General features: G+C 32.8%; 1 protein-coding gene and 5 long non-coding RNA genes across 9 annotated transcripts; all 6 read right to left on the bottom strand.

Moving 5' to 3' along the window:
• Nucleotides 1-133: 133 nt before the first annotated feature.
• Nucleotides 134-2,219, bottom strand: LOC137577352 (uncharacterized). Its single transcript, XR_011032403.1, has 7 exons — nucleotides 2,165-2,219; nucleotides 1,952-2,099; nucleotides 1,012-1,198; nucleotides 837-940; nucleotides 611-776; nucleotides 455-554; nucleotides 134-393 (listed from the first exon to the last, which is right to left on the bottom strand). It is a non-coding gene; the product is annotated as an uncharacterized lncRNA (long non-coding RNA).
• A 24-nt stretch (nucleotides 2,220-2,243) lies between these two features.
• On the bottom strand, nucleotides 2,244-2,752 carry LOC137577970 (uncharacterized). Its single transcript, XR_011032518.1, has 3 exons — nucleotides 2,524-2,752; nucleotides 2,365-2,465; nucleotides 2,244-2,301 (listed from the first exon to the last, which is right to left on the bottom strand). It is a non-coding gene; the product is annotated as an uncharacterized lncRNA (long non-coding RNA).
• A 2,510-nt stretch (nucleotides 2,753-5,262) lies between these two features.
• Nucleotides 5,263-7,879, bottom strand: LOC137577218 (uncharacterized). 4 transcript variants are annotated; one of them, XR_011032385.1, is made up of 8 exons: nucleotides 7,651-7,879; nucleotides 7,492-7,592; nucleotides 7,293-7,428; nucleotides 7,080-7,227; nucleotides 5,966-6,069; nucleotides 5,744-5,909; nucleotides 5,588-5,687; nucleotides 5,263-5,522 (listed from the first exon to the last, which is right to left on the bottom strand). It is a non-coding gene; the product is annotated as an uncharacterized lncRNA (long non-coding RNA). The 4 variants fall into 4 exon arrangements; XR_011032386.1 differs by having other exon boundaries at nucleotides 5,593-5,687; XR_011032387.1 differs by lacking the exons at nucleotides 7,080-7,227; nucleotides 7,293-7,428; nucleotides 7,492-7,592; nucleotides 7,651-7,879 and adding an exon at nucleotides 6,141-6,333.
• A 2,508-nt stretch (nucleotides 7,880-10,387) lies between these two features.
• Nucleotides 10,388-15,248, bottom strand: LOC137578036 (uncharacterized). The gene is made up of 8 exons (XM_068291679.1): nucleotides 15,110-15,248; nucleotides 14,940-15,043; nucleotides 14,659-14,866; nucleotides 11,300-11,409; nucleotides 11,091-11,234; nucleotides 10,869-11,034; nucleotides 10,713-10,812; nucleotides 10,388-10,647 (listed from the first exon to the last, which is right to left on the bottom strand). The coding sequence occupies exons 1-7, from the start codon at nucleotides 15,213-15,215 to the stop codon at nucleotides 10,739-10,741; spliced, it is 912 nt and encodes a 303-aa protein (XP_068147780.1). The 5' UTR covers nucleotides 15,216-15,248; the 3' UTR covers nucleotides 10,388-10,647; nucleotides 10,713-10,738.
• On the bottom strand, nucleotides 11,613-13,881 carry LOC137577678 (uncharacterized). Its single transcript, XR_011032449.1, has 9 exons — nucleotides 13,646-13,881; nucleotides 13,468-13,571; nucleotides 13,240-13,405; nucleotides 13,080-13,176; nucleotides 12,777-13,008; nucleotides 12,618-12,718; nucleotides 12,419-12,554; nucleotides 12,206-12,353; nucleotides 11,613-11,960 (listed from the first exon to the last, which is right to left on the bottom strand). It is a non-coding gene; the product is annotated as an uncharacterized lncRNA (long non-coding RNA).
• LOC137577677 (uncharacterized) lies at nucleotides 13,946-14,437 on the bottom strand. Its single transcript, XR_011032448.1, has 3 exons — nucleotides 14,365-14,437; nucleotides 14,183-14,291; nucleotides 13,946-14,133 (listed from the first exon to the last, which is right to left on the bottom strand). It is a non-coding gene; the product is annotated as an uncharacterized lncRNA (long non-coding RNA).
• Nucleotides 15,249-15,277: the final 29 nt, after the last annotated feature.

The following is a 15,277-nucleotide window of genomic DNA, read 5'->3' as shown; positions in this document are numbered from 1 at the left end:
CCTTTCTGAATTGTATTCAAATGGTTGACTTTGAAAGTTTTCATAGAAAATGTATGAATATTTAATTCAAAGCTCCTATATTAAGTGGTCTAATGGTTCCATCCATTAACAGATCTCCAAAAGAACAGAGGCATTATTTTTGGAAATCAATATACTTTTATTAAATTACTCTTGGATCATACTGCAAGACGAAAAGTAGTTCCAATAATCAACGTTGATGACATCCATTTTTGATTTCAGTCCATGCCACAAGCCTCCTTTTATGAATGGATTATTCTTTGTATAAGAAGTTCAAACATTTCTAAACAAATATCTGAAAGTCTAGCAGCGGGCAAATGAAAATTTATACATATAAATTTTGTAAATTTCGCTACATAGTCTTTGAAAGTTATTCTGAAAAGTGCAAGAATAAGGTTTAATATATATATTAACACAGGAATTCAGGTAAACATACTCAACCCATTGTTTGACTTCAGCTGATTAATCAACTGGTGTTCTTCCAGCAAGTTTGCGGAACCATGAATAGGCAATGATCCAAAACAAAATGCCAAGGACTATTTAAGGCAAAAATGAAAAAGTCGCTAAAGTTAATTTTGTTTAAAATACTTACCTAACATTGCAATAAATATAAGTATTGTTAGAATCAAATCATATGTACATCTGCCACAATATTCATTACCAGCCAATTTGATAATAATCCAGATAAGGAATATAATGCAGATAACTATGCGTATAAGTTGGGTTACAACATAGCAAACTACTAGCGTTTTGTTTTGCTAGAAAAGAAATTTTTGCAAAAGAAACATTGGTGAGACATTTCAAAATTCAAAACATACCGCAAGAACGGAGACAATCAACAATATGGAGCCAACAATGTGAGCAATTAGGATAATCAAGGCAACAACGAAAAGCAGTTCGCCCGATTCGCTGCTTTTCATCCCTGTGGATATATACATATAGATATTAGATTTACCCACACTCTGCAGATAAGAAGTATTTGAAATTCTTTACAATTTGATAAACCACCGCCACAGGCGCACAATACCAAATCGATGATGGCTATGGTCAAAACGCCCCATTTCAATTCGCAGCAGCAAACGCTATTCACGGTAATCATACTTGGCAGATTTACTTTTTTGGTTTTTTCAATGGTTTTTCAAACAAAAAAATATAAAAGTATTTATACTGAAAGACAAACCTAAAAAGACTGAAAGTGTAAGAGATACGAGTGTATGACAAGATATTGAAATGCCTACTTTTAAAAATCAAAAAAGGTAAATTCATTATATACATAGATCTTGTACAATTTCTAATCTCTTGGGTTTTAAGTGACAAATATCAAATTGATCTCTATAGTCTATAGTTTAAGGCAATTATTTATTCATCTTTATTTATACAAATCAATTCACATATCTCCAGCATGGTTCCAAATGCCAAGGATGTTCTTGGATTAATTAAGAGATGTACAAGAGAATTTGTTAATCCATTTTTAAAGTTCTTTTTACTTCACATGTCCAACATATTTAGATCTAAATATATTGTTGTAATTCTTTATTAAACGATTTACTAAGAAAATTCTTTATTTGCTCTTCGTGATTTAAGCTGGGAACGATGAAAAGGCAGGATCTTCATTGTCGGAACTAAGAGGGAGGAGTTTCTACTTTTGATTTACTTTTGGCAACCTACAATTTTCGACTGCACCGGTTCTAAAATGAATATTTTTATAAGTCTACGAGGTTCCCATGGTTAAGAATGGTTAAAAAATTTCTTTTAAATGTGAAATCGTATTTGTAAATTTCTTCTTAATAGGACTAAAAATATTTTAATTATTTAAATTATTAAGTATAACCTTTGCTTGCCTATAGGAAATAAAAAACGTTTTCAAATCCCATAATGATCTGTTTAACATGTATCAAAAAGCCTATTAACATTAAATTTAAATAGATTGTACCTTTGATTTTGGTTTATGGACTTTCTCATGCACATTAGCCACTAATATGGAAGATATGATAATATCTAGTTTTATTCGTATTCCTCTTCAATATCAAATAATTCCTTGTAAAAGGAATAGGCCACAAACCAGAAGTAAGGACCAAAAACTGTAGAATGAAATAATATAAAGATAAAAATGGCAAATAAATACGAAATGTAATGCAAGACTTACCAAGGCAAAGACCATTACATATATAGGTAGTTGTTACATTCTTTATAGATACAATTTGCCAAAAAGAACAAAAGAAATATGCTTGTAATTTGGATGAATTTTGTTAGCAAATATGGAATAACCAAACGGGCATCTTGCTGAAATACGGCCAGATGAGAAAGGGTTTGCTCAGATTCTTTGATCCCCATTATAATACTTACTAAGAATACGCTGGCAATGAGAATGATGCATGTGAAAAGATGTAAAGCATAAACACTGATGAGGCCCACATAAATTTCACCATAATAGAACCAGTGCAACCCTTGAAAGAAATGAAAATACAATCAAGAAACCTCCAATTGTAAGGGTATAATACTCACACCTGATTAATACGATGCATGGGATGATCTGCAAGATGTCAACAATGGCGATAAGAAAGCTACTCAAACTCAAATTCAAAAAGAAAAAGCCTTTAGGAATTGTAGGTAGATCCATTATGGAAAATATAACACTTTAAAACTTTGATTAACAACTTATAGAATTTTTCGTAAGCAATATGAGAAAATTGGCAAATTTCACATAGGCATTGGTGTTTTGTTTATCGGTCGATAGCTTCGCTGAGTAGATAAATAATTAGAAAAGTTTTACAAATAAGTATCAAATACAAATATATATATTCCTACCTTACCCGAACGTGCGACTCCATAATTGTTAGCCGATCTCGCTTAATAATACGCTGATACCAAGAATAGGCAACTACCCAAAATAATATTCCAGCGACTATTTCAATTTGAGATTTAGATACCTGGTTTAGAGTCAAAATTTAAGGATACTGAAGCGCCAATTCAAGAACTAGACACTCACAAACATTCCAACGATATTGGAAAGAATGGACGTATAGAGGAGTCAGTAAGCGTCAGTGAGCCGAATAAAACGGAATATGTTAAAACTGCCCATATAAACCCTGACTCTGATAAAACACAAAAGGGTAAAGAGCAGACCAACAAAGAAATTGCCAACAAACCAAAAAAAAAAGGAAGAAGTTGTGCTTCCTAAGTCAAAAGTATCCAAAGAGGATTCTGTAGATCATACGAAACAAAATGAAAAAGATCAAAAAGTCAAACCAATTGTCAGCAAACCAGAGAGAAAAGAATCACTTATAACGCCGGAAGTGAAAATCTTCAAAGAGGATGCTGTAGACAAGAAGAATAAGGAAACAGACCAAAGTTCTAAAGGACTAATAGCTGAAATAGAAGACAACGAGTCCCTTATTAGTCCTGAACTAAAAATTTCAACAGACACTTCTGGAGATGCTGAAAAGCAAAAGGACAAAAAGCAAACTGTTTGTTTAACAGAATCACTTATAACTCCTGAACTAAAAGTGTTAAAAGAAAATGATCGAAAAGAAGGAAAACAAACTATCAAAGAAATTGCTGTTAAATCAGAAGAAAAGGATGTTGCTTCAACTGAGTCCATTCCAGAACTTAAACGGATTAAAAAAGAACAGGCCTTGAGTGAAAGTTCTAAAACATTTATTCAGACACTTGATGACTGAAGTAAAAAGGAAAATTCTGAAATCATTAACGTTGTCGATATGGAACAAAAAACCAACAGCAATGAAAATGCCTTACAAGGTACATCAAAAGGAAAAAAAAGGCCAAACAATTTTCCATGCAGGTCTAATCACACCAAGACGAAAGCCACTTAAAGCAGGTTTAGTATTCTCTGATGACGATGAACCCACCCCAAAACGCCCTACACCAGTAAAGGAATCTAAACATACAACACCGCCAGGGAAATCCAAAGATACAAACCCTGAAGATCAAGCCACATCGAAGCCTCTAACTCGTGCAATACAAATCATTGAAGACATACGTTTGCCTGTCATGATGGATATCGAGCATATTGCTGTACGAGTTGATGGAGTAGAAGAAAGTGTTGATATACCCCTGCCACCGGCATCAGTGAAAGTGTTGCCCATGACAAAGCCATCTACTGTTATGTATGCCCAGCCTGACTCAACAAAAATTGATCACAATGAGAATGATATGGTTCTCGAAGCTGCTTTGAATGTATTGACTGCTATAGAAGAAAGCAAGGATTCCTATCCGCCTGATCGGGATATGGTCGAACAGCAATTTGGCGATATTAGCTTCGAATTCGACACATTGGAATCGGCTCTAGAGCAATTGCATCAGACATCACCAGATGAATCAATTGTCACATCAACATCGACAAAAGCTAATCAACAACCAACAGCCAAGCAGGATCTCATTAAGATTCTTAGCCGATCGCCCAATTACGAAAGTCCAATAAAAATACCAACTAAACTGGAAAGAGCAACGGAAAAGACACCATTAAAAAAGCGGAAAATTAACATAATGGAGAACTCACCCATTCGACCCACAATAGAGCCATCAGCTACCCCAGAAAATCAGGATGAGCATCATGTGACCATCGATGAGACGATGAATTTAAGTGATAATGCTAATAGCGATTCCAGCATAGTCACAAAACGTTGTTCCCTGGGACAAAGCGATTATCAATTTGAACGCATCAACGATGAGGTCATATTACGTGTGACACGTCGTCCCCGTCGTCGAAGACCTCCTCCTTCAGTCAGTGCGGTTGAGATCGAACAGAACTAAAAAATCGACTAAATTGTGATTTACTTCCACTTTTAAACAATTACATTTAAATTTATCGAATTAGATTATCTTTAACATTGGATATTCTCTCATTTCTTTTATATCTTTTATTACAAGATATTTGCAACGTTAATTTCAAACCTAATTGAATAGTTTTGGTTACAAGGAACCCAATGCATAATGTGGGAATCGTTTCTAGTTTAATTTTAAGATACTTAATAAAGTAAATACTAAGTGATTTAAGTTAGGAACAAGAATAAAACATCATAAAATATTTCATTAACCTGTATTAATTGATGCTCAAATAATGTTCTTTCTAATTCGTTGATATATTGCAACCTTTCTGAATTGTATTCAAATGGTTGACTTTGAAAGTTTTCATAGAAAATGTATGAATATTTAATTCAAAGCTCCTATATTAAGTGGTCTAATGGTTCCATCCATTAACAGATCTCCAAAAGAACAGAGGCATTATTTTTGGAAATCAATATACTTTTATTAAATTACTCTTGGATCATACTGCAAGACGAAAAGTAGTTCCAATAATCAACGTTGATGACATCCATTTTTGATTTCAGTCCATGCCACAAGCCTCCTTTTATGAATGGATTATTCTTTGTATAAGAAGTTCAAACATTTCTAAACAAATATCTGAAAGTCTAGCAGCGGGCAAATGAAAATTTATACATATAAATTTTGTAAATTTCGCTACATAGTCTTTGAAAGATATTCTGAAAAGTGCAAGAATAAGGTTTAATATATACATTAATATATTCAGGAATTCAGGTAAACATACTCAACCCATTGTTTGACTTCAGCTGATTAATCAACTGGTGTTCTTCCACCAAGTTTGCGGAACCATGAATAGGCAATGATCCAGAACCAAATGCCAAGGACTATTTAAGGCAAAAATGAAAAAGTCACTAAAGCTAATTTAGTTTAAAATACTTACCTAACATTGCAGTAAATATAAATAATGTTATAATCAAATCATTTTTAGATCTGCCATAATATTCATTACCAGCCAATTTGATAATAATCCAGATAACGAATAGAATGCAGATAACTATGCGTGTAAGTTGGGTTACAACATAGCAAACTACTAGCATTTTGTTTTGCTAGAGAAGAAATTTTTGCAAAATATTGGTGAGACATTTCAAAATTCAAAACATACCGCAAAAACGGAGACAATCAACAATATGGAGCCAACAATGTGAGCAATTAGGATAATCAAGGCAACAACGAAAAGCAGTTCGCCCGATTCGCTGCTTTTCATCCCTGTGGATATATACATATAGATATTAGATTTACCCACACTCTGCAGATAAGAAGTATTTGAAATTCTTTACAATTTGATAAACCACCGCCACAGGCGCACAATACCAAATCGATGATGGCTATGGTCAAAACGCCCCATTTCAATTCGCAGCAGCAAACGCTATTCACGGTAATCATACTTGGCAGATTTACTTTTTGGTTTTTTCAATGGTTTTTCAAACAAAAAAATATAAAAGTATTTATACTGAAAGACAAACCTAAAAAGACTGAAAGTGTAAGAGATACGAGTGTATGACAAGATATTGAAATGCCTACTTTTAAAAATCAAAAAAGGTAAATTCATTATATACATAGATCTTGTACAATTTCTAATCTCTTGGGTTTTAAGTGACAAATATCAAATTGATCTCTATAGTCTATAGTTTAAGGCAATTATTTATTCATCTTTATTTATACAAATCAATTCACATATCTCCAGCATGGTTCCAAATGCCAAGGATGTTCTTGGATTAATTAAGAGATGTACAAGAGAATTTGTTAATCCATTTTTAAAGTTCTTTTTACTTCACATGTCCAACATATTTAGATCTAAATATATTGTTGTAATTCTTTATTAAACGATTTACTAAGAAAATTCTTTATTTGCTCTTCGTGATTTAAGCTGGGAACGATGAAAAGGCAGGATCTTCATTGTCGGAACTAAGAGGGAGGAGTTTCTACTTTTGATTTACTTTTGGCAACCTACAATTTTCGACTGCACCGGTTCTAAAATGAATATTTTTATAAGTCTACGAGGTTCCCATGGTTAAGAATGGTTAAAAAATTTCTTTTAAATGTGAAATCGTATTTGTAAATTTCTTCTTAATAGGACTAAAAATATTTTAATTATTTAAATTATTAAGTATAACCTTTGCTTGCCTATAGGAAATAAAAAACGTTTTCAAATCCCATAATGATCTGTTTAACATGTATCAAAAAGCCTATTAACATTAAATTTAAATAGATTGTACCTTTGATTTTGGTTTATGGACTTTCTCATGCACATTAGCCACTAATATGGAAGATATGATAATATCTAGTTTTATTCGTATTCCTCTTCAATATCAAATAATTCCTTGTAAAAGGAATAGGCCACAAACCAGAAGTAAGGACCAAAAACTGTAGAATGAAATAATATAAAGATAAAAATGGCAAATAAATACGAAATGTAATGCAAGACTTACCAAGGCAAAGACCATTACATATATAGGTAGTTGTTACATTCTTTATAGATACAATTTGCCAAAAGAACAAAAGAAATATGCTTGTAATTTGGATGAATTTTGTTAGCAAATATGGAATAACCAAACGGGCATCTTGCTGAAATACGGCCAGATGAGAAAGGGTTTGCTCAGATTCTTTGATCCCCATTATAATACTTACTAAGAATACGCTGGCAATGAGAATGATGCATGTGAAAAGATGTAAAGCATAAACACTGATGAGGCCCACATAAATTTCACCATAATAGAACCAGTGCAACCCTTGAAAGAAATGAAAATACAATCAAGAAACCTCCAATTGTAAGGGTATAATACTCACACCTGATTAATACGATGCATGGGATGATCTGCAAGATGTCAACAATGGCGATAAGAAAGCTACTCAAACTCAAATTCAAAAAGAAAAAGCCTTTAGGAATTGTAGGTAGATCCATTATGGAAAATATAACACTTTAAAACTTTGATTAACAACTTATAGAATTTTTCGTAAGCAATATGAGAAAATTGGCAAATTTCACATAGGCATTGGTGTTTTGTTTATCGGTCGATAGCTTCGCTGAGTAGATAAATAATTAGAAAAGTTTTACAAATAAGTATCAAATACAAATATATATATTCCTACCTTACCCGAACGTGCGACTCCATAATTGTTAGCCGATCTCGCTTAATAATACGCTGATACCAAGAATAGGCAACTACCCAAAATAATATTCCAGCGACTATTTCAATTTGAGATTTAGATACCTGGTTTAGAGTCAAAATTTAAGGATACTGAAGCGCCAATTCAAGAACTAGACACTCACAAACATTCCAACGATATTGGAAAGAATGGACGTATAGAGGAGTCAGTAAGCGTCAGTGAGCCGAATAAAACGGAATATGTTAAAACTGCCCATATAAACCCTGACTCTGATAAAACACAAAAGGGTAAAGAGCAGACCAACAAAGAAATTGCCAACAAACCAAAAAAAAAGGAAGAAGTTGTGCTTCCTAAGTCAAAAGTATCCAAAGAGGATTCTGTAGATCATACGAAACAAAATGAAAAAGATCAAAAAGTCAAACCAATTGTCAGCAAACCAGAGAGAAAAGAATCACTTATAACGCCGGAAGTGAAAATCTTCAAAGAGGATGCTGTAGACAAGAAGAATAAGGAAACAGACCAAAGTTCTAAAGGACTAATAGCTGAAATAGAAGACAACGAGTCCCTTATTAGTCCTGAACTAAAAATTTCAACAGACACTTCTGGAGATGCTGAAAAGCAAAAGGACAAAAAGCAAACTGTTTGTTTAACAGAATCACTTATAACTCCTGAACTAAAAGTGTTAAAAGAAAATGATCGAAAAGAAGGAAAACAAACTATCAAAGAAATTGCTGTTAAATCAGAAGAAAAGGATGTTGCTTCAACTGAGTCCATTCCAGAACTTAAACGGATTAAAAAAGAACAGGCCTTGAGTGAAAGTTCTAAAACATTTATTCAGACACTTGATGACTCAAGTAAAAAGGAAAATTCTGAAATCATTAACGTTGTCGATATGGAACAAAAAACCAACAGCAATGAAAATGCCTTACAAGGTACATCAAAAGGAAAAAAAGGCCAAACAATTTTCCATGCAGGTCTAATCACACCAAGACGAAAGCCACTTAAAGCAGGTTTAGTATTCTCTGATGACGATGAACCCACCCCAAAACGCCCTACACCAGTAAAGGAATCTAAACATACAACACCGCCAGGGAAATCCAAAGATACAAACCCTGAAGATCAAGCCACATCGAAGCCTCTAACTCGTGCAATACAAATCATTGAAGACATACGTTTGCCTGTCATGATGGATATCGAGCATATTGCTGTACGAGTTGATGGAGTAGAAGAAAGTGTTGATATACCCCTGCCACCGGCATCAGTGAAAGTGTTGCCCATGACAAAGCCATCTACTGTTATGTATGCCCAGCCTGACTCAACAAAAATTGATCACAATGAGAATGATATGGTTCTCGAAGCTGCTTTGAATGTATTGACTGCTATAGAAGAAAGCAAGGATTCCTATCCGCCTGATCGGGATATGGTCGAACAGCAATTTGGCGATATTAGCTTCGAATTCGACACATTGGAATCGGCTCTAGAGCAATTGCATCAGACATCACCAGATGAATCAATTGTCACATCAACATCGACAAAAGCTAATCAACAACCAACAGCCAAGCAGGATCTCATTAAGATTCTTAGCCGATCGCCCAATTACGAAAGTCCAATAAAAATACCAACTAAACTGGAAAGAGCAACGGAAAAGACACCATTAAAAAAGCGGAAAATTAACATAATGGAGAACTCACCCATTCGACCCACAATAGAGCCATCAGCTACCCCAGAAAATCAGGATGAGCATCATGTGACCATCGATGAGACGATGAATTTAAGTGATAATGCTAATAGCGATTCCAGCATAGTCACAAAACGTTGTTCCCTGGGACAAAGCGATTATCAATTTGAACGCATCAACGATGAGGTCATATTACGTGTGACACGTCGTCCCCGTCGTCGAAGACCTCCTCCTTCAGTCAGTGCGGTTGAGATCGAACAGAACTAAAAAATCGACTAAATTGTGATTTACTTCCACTTTTAAACAATTACATTTAAATTTATCGAATTAGATTATCTTTAACATTGGATATTCTCTCATTTCTTTTATATCTTTTATTACAAGATATTTGCAACGTTAATTTCAAACCTAATTGAATAGTTTTGGTTACAAGGAACCCAATGCATAATGTGGGAATCGTTTCTAGTTTAATTTTAAGATACTTAATAAAGTAAATACTAAGTGATTTAAGTTAGGAACAAGAATAAAACATCATAAAATATTTCATTAACCTGTATTAATTGATGCTCAAATAATGTTCTTTCTAATTCGTTGATATATTGCAACCTTTCTGAATTGTATTCAAATGGTTGACTTTGAAAGTTTTCATAGAAAATGTATGAATATTTAATTCAAAGCTCCTATATTAAGTGGTCTAATGGTTCCATCCATTAACAGATCTCCAAAAGAACAGAGGCATTATTTTTGGAAATCAATATACTTTTATTAAATTACTCTTGGATCATACTGCAAGACGAAAAGTAGTTCCAATAATCAACGTTGATGACATCCATTTTTGATTTCAGTCCATGCCACAAGCCTCCTTTTATGAATGGATTATTCTTTGTATAAGAAGTTCAAACATTTCTAAACAAATATCTGAAAGTCTAGCAGCGGGCAAATGAAAATTTATACATATAAATTTTGTAAATTTCGCTACATAGTCTTTGAAAGATATTCTGAAAAGTGCAAGAATAAGGTTTAATATATACATTAATATATTCAGGAATTCAGGTAAACATACTCAACCCATTGTTTGACTTCAGCTGATTAATCAACTGGTGTTCTTCCACCAAGTTTGCGGAACCATGAATAGGCAATGATCCAGAACCAAATGCCAAGGACTATTTAAGGCAAAAATGAAAAAGTCACTAAAGCTAATTTAGTTTAAAATACTTACCTAACATTGCAGTAAATATAAATAATGTTATAATCAAATCATTTTTAGATCTGCCATAATATTCATTACCAGCCAATTTGATAATAATCCAGATAACGAATAGAATGCAGATAACTATGCGTGTAAGTTGGGTTACAACATAGCAAACTACTAGCATTTTGTTTTGCTAGAGAAGAAATTTTTGCAAAATATTGGTGAGACATTTCAAAATTCAAAACATACCGCAAAAACGGAGACAATCAACAATATGGAGCCAACAATGTGAGCAATTAGGATAATCAAGGCAACAACGAAAAGCAGTTCGCCCGATTCGCTGCTTTTCATCCCTGTGGATATATACATATAGATATTAGATTTACCCACACTCTGCAGATAAGAAGTATTTGAAATTCTTTACAATTTGATAAACCACCGCCACAGGCGCACAATACCAAATCGATGATGGCTATGGTCAAAACGCCCCATTTCAATTCGCAGCAGCAAACGCTATTCACGGTAATCATACTTGGCAGATTTACTTTTTTGGTTTTTTCAATGGTTTTTCAAACAAAAAAATATAAAAGTATTTATACTGAAAGACAAACCTAAAAAGACTGAAAGTGTAAGAGATACGAGTGTATGACAAGATATTGAAATGCCTACTTTTAAAAATCAAAAAAGGTAAATTCATTATATACATAGATCTTGTACAATTTCTAATCTCTTGGGTTTTAAGTGACAAATATCAAATTGATCTCTATAGTCTATAGTTTAAGGCAATTATTTATTCATCTTTATTTATACAAATCAATTCACATATCTCCAGCATGGTTCCAAATGCCAAGGATGTTCTTGGATTAATTAAGAGATGTACAAGAGAATTTGTTAATCCATTTTTAAAGTTCTTTTTACTTCACATGTCCAACATATTTAGATCTAAATATATTGTTGTAATTCTTTATTAAACGATTTACTAAGAAAATTCTTTATTTGCTCTTCGTGATTTAAGCTGGGAACGATGAAAAGGCAGGATCTTCATTGTCGGAACTAAGAGGGAGGAGTTTCTACTTTTGATTTACTTTTGGCAACCTACAATTTTCGACTGCACCGGTTCTAAAATGAATATTTTTATAAGTCTACGAGGTTCCCATGGTTAAGAATGGTTAAAAAATTTCTTTTAAATGTGAAATCGTATTTGTAAATTTCTTCTTAATAGGACTAAAAATATTTTAATTATTTAAATTATTAAGTATAACCTTTGCTTGCCTATAGGAAATAAAAAACGTTTTCAAATCCCATAATGATCTGTTTAACATGTATCAAAAAGCCTATTAACATTAAATTTAAATAGATTGTACCTTTGATTTTGGTTTATGGACTTTCTCATGCACATTAGCCACTAATATGGAAGATATGATAATATCTAGTTTTATTCGTATTCCTCTTCAATATCAAATAATTCCTTGTAAAAGGAATAGGCCACAAACCAGAAGTAAGGACCAAAAACTGTAGAATGAAATAATATAAAGATAAAAATGGCAAATAAATACGAAATGTAATGCAAGACTTACCAAGGCAAAGACCATTACATATATAGGTAGTTGTTACATTCTTTATAGATACAATTTGCCAAAAGAACAAAAGAAATATGCTTGTAATTTGGATGAATTTTGTTAGCAAATATGGAATAACCAAACGGGCATCTTGCTGAAATACGGCCAGATGAGAAAGGGTTTGCTCAGATTCTTTGATCCCCATTATAATACTTACTAAGAATACGCTGGCAATGAGAATGATGCATGTGAAAAGATGTAAAGCATAAACACTGATGAGGCCCACATAAATTTCACCATAATAGAACCAGTGCAACCCTTGAAAGAAATGAAAATACAATCAAGAAACCTCCAATTGTAAGGGTATAATACTCACACCTGATTAATACGATGCATGGGATGATCTGCAAGATGTCAACAATGGCGATAAGAAAGCTACTCAAACTCAAATTCAAAAAGAAAAAGCCTTTAGGAATTGTAGGTAGATCCATTATGGAAAATATAACAGTTTAAAACTTTGATTAACAACTTATAGAATTTTTCGTAAGAATTATGAGAAAATTGGCTAATTTCACTTAGGCATCGGTGTTTTGTTTATCGGTCTATAGCTTCGCTGAGTAGTTAAATAATTAGATAAGTTTTACAAATAAGTATCAAATACAAATATATATATTCCTACCTTACCCGAACGTGCGACTCCATAATTGTTAGCCGATCTCGCTTAATAATACGCTGATACCAAGAATAGGCAACTACCCAAAATAATATTCCAGCGACTATTTCAATTTGAGATTTAGTTAAGTTTTGCCTTTGACTGTAATGATCTTAAATATACTCACTCATCGATACATTATATACGAGCAATGTGAGAATCAAAATTTTTGATTTTTTTTCTTTATATTTAGGTCTCAGTATTAGAAAAACCACACATACGATGAGTATTAGCGATAGAATTAATCGTATTATTTGAGTTATTAAATAGCACAAAACTAAATATCGTTTTCGCTGTGAAAAAAAACAAAACATTTAGTTAATGTTATTTAAATGTTCTTTTCTTCGATACAAACCCAAACGCGAGAGACCATCACCATCAAACAGCTAATTATATGAGCAATTAGTATTACGAACACGACATAATGCACTTCATTGCCAATATTGTTTTTTCTTAAATCTGTGACAACAAATAGACATACATATAAATTTCGTTTGTTTTCCAATGAAATTTTTGAAAATAATGTTAATTACAGGTGGATAACCAGTAAGCTGCTAAGCACAATACTAAATCCATAACTGCCATACAGAATGCGCCCCATTTTAAATGACAACCGCAAAAATTATTGACAATTAACATCCTTTCAATTCTTTTATCTCAATTTCTAATGAAAACACAAAATTTTAATCTAATAATTTCAGACTGAAAACAACAACTTCTCTGACAACAGTTAACAAACAACAAACTGTTAGCTCAAATAAATTTGAAACTAAAAGCTAAAGGAACTCATTTCATACATTTTATTCCCTCATAAACCCTTAAACCAAAAATCATTATTTTATATTTATAATATTTCTTTGATCTTGTATTTGTAGAATGTGAACATATTAACAAAAAATTTTGACTGACTACAAGATATTACACAAATACGAGGTTGTTAATTCTGGCTTGATCTCTCGCTCTGCAGGAGCGGCGGCGGCAATTATAACATATACTTAGGACAGCTGCCAATATTATATTCCTGGGGAAAAATAAGATTAGAAATTTTTCTAAAAATCATAAGAACTTACCTTCACAGATCTAAGGGACTTGGAATTTGTTTGCTTATATTCTGAATTAATGGGATCATAGATTTTGGATCAAATGAAACAGAAACGCTAATATGTAATAACTGGGAAACTAAACAAATAAAAAAAAGAAAACCAAAGTGTTTGAGGGGTTTACTCAAAAATTTATTAATTGTTTTACTTACCAGGGCAAAAGATTTGTGACTATTTGCCAAAAAAGACAATTTCCCAGTATAATAACACATGAGAGTAACCCCTAAAAACGTGAAAGATTAGAAATTATTTTGAATATTAAAAATCTTGAGGTTTTCGTTTTTGTACCTTCATTTGATTAATCAATTGGGGTAGAGCCCCCAAGGTTGCCAAACCATGAATAGCTGATAATCCAGAACCAAATTCCAAGAACTATTCAGTTAGATGATGAGGAAAGTTGTTAAACTGATATGAAGAAATACTAAATATTAGATTGAAACACTTACTAAGGAGTGCCAGATCTATAAGGAGTGTTGTAATTAGATTTCCTGTAGTATATTTATTACCAGTTTTCTGTAGGATCAAGTCAGCTGCTTCTTCTGCCTTGTTTTTGGGAGTGAGTAGCAATATGATGATCCAAATAATTGCAATAATGCAGAAAATTACACGTAAAAGTTGCGTTATTAAATATAAAATCACTAGCATTTTGTTTGCCTGTTTTCAAAAACGAAAAAAAGGAGATGAGTTGGATATTTCAAAGTTAAATCAATTATTGATAAATACTTACCACAAATCCTGATACGATCATCAGAACACAAGCGACAGCGTGAGCAATGAAAACAACAGCGCAGATATAGAAGAATACCTCGCCAGTGTTGTCATCTTTCATCCCTGATGAATTGCATGAAAGGATTAGAAATGAAATCTCTCCATATATGTGTGAAGGACTTTACTTACATAACGATACGCCGATTCCGACTAAAGTTAAGATTAGATCAATAATGCCAATGATTACAACGCCCCATTTTAAATCGCAACAGCAAACTTTACTAACGGTTATCATTGCTGTTTGTTTTGTTGTATTTCAATGTTGAAATATTGAATATTTTTTTTTTATTTTTTTCC

Source organism: Drosophila tropicalis, unplaced genomic scaffold (genome assembly GCF_018151085.1).
Source record: "Drosophila tropicalis isolate 14030-0801.00 unplaced genomic scaffold, ASM1815108v1 contig_593, whole genome shotgun sequence".
In the NCBI taxonomy this organism is placed as follows: domain Eukaryota; kingdom Metazoa; phylum Arthropoda; class Insecta; order Diptera; family Drosophilidae; genus Drosophila; species Drosophila tropicalis.
Note: the sequence above shows the minus strand (reverse complement) of the source record. Positions and strands in the feature narration are given on the sequence as shown.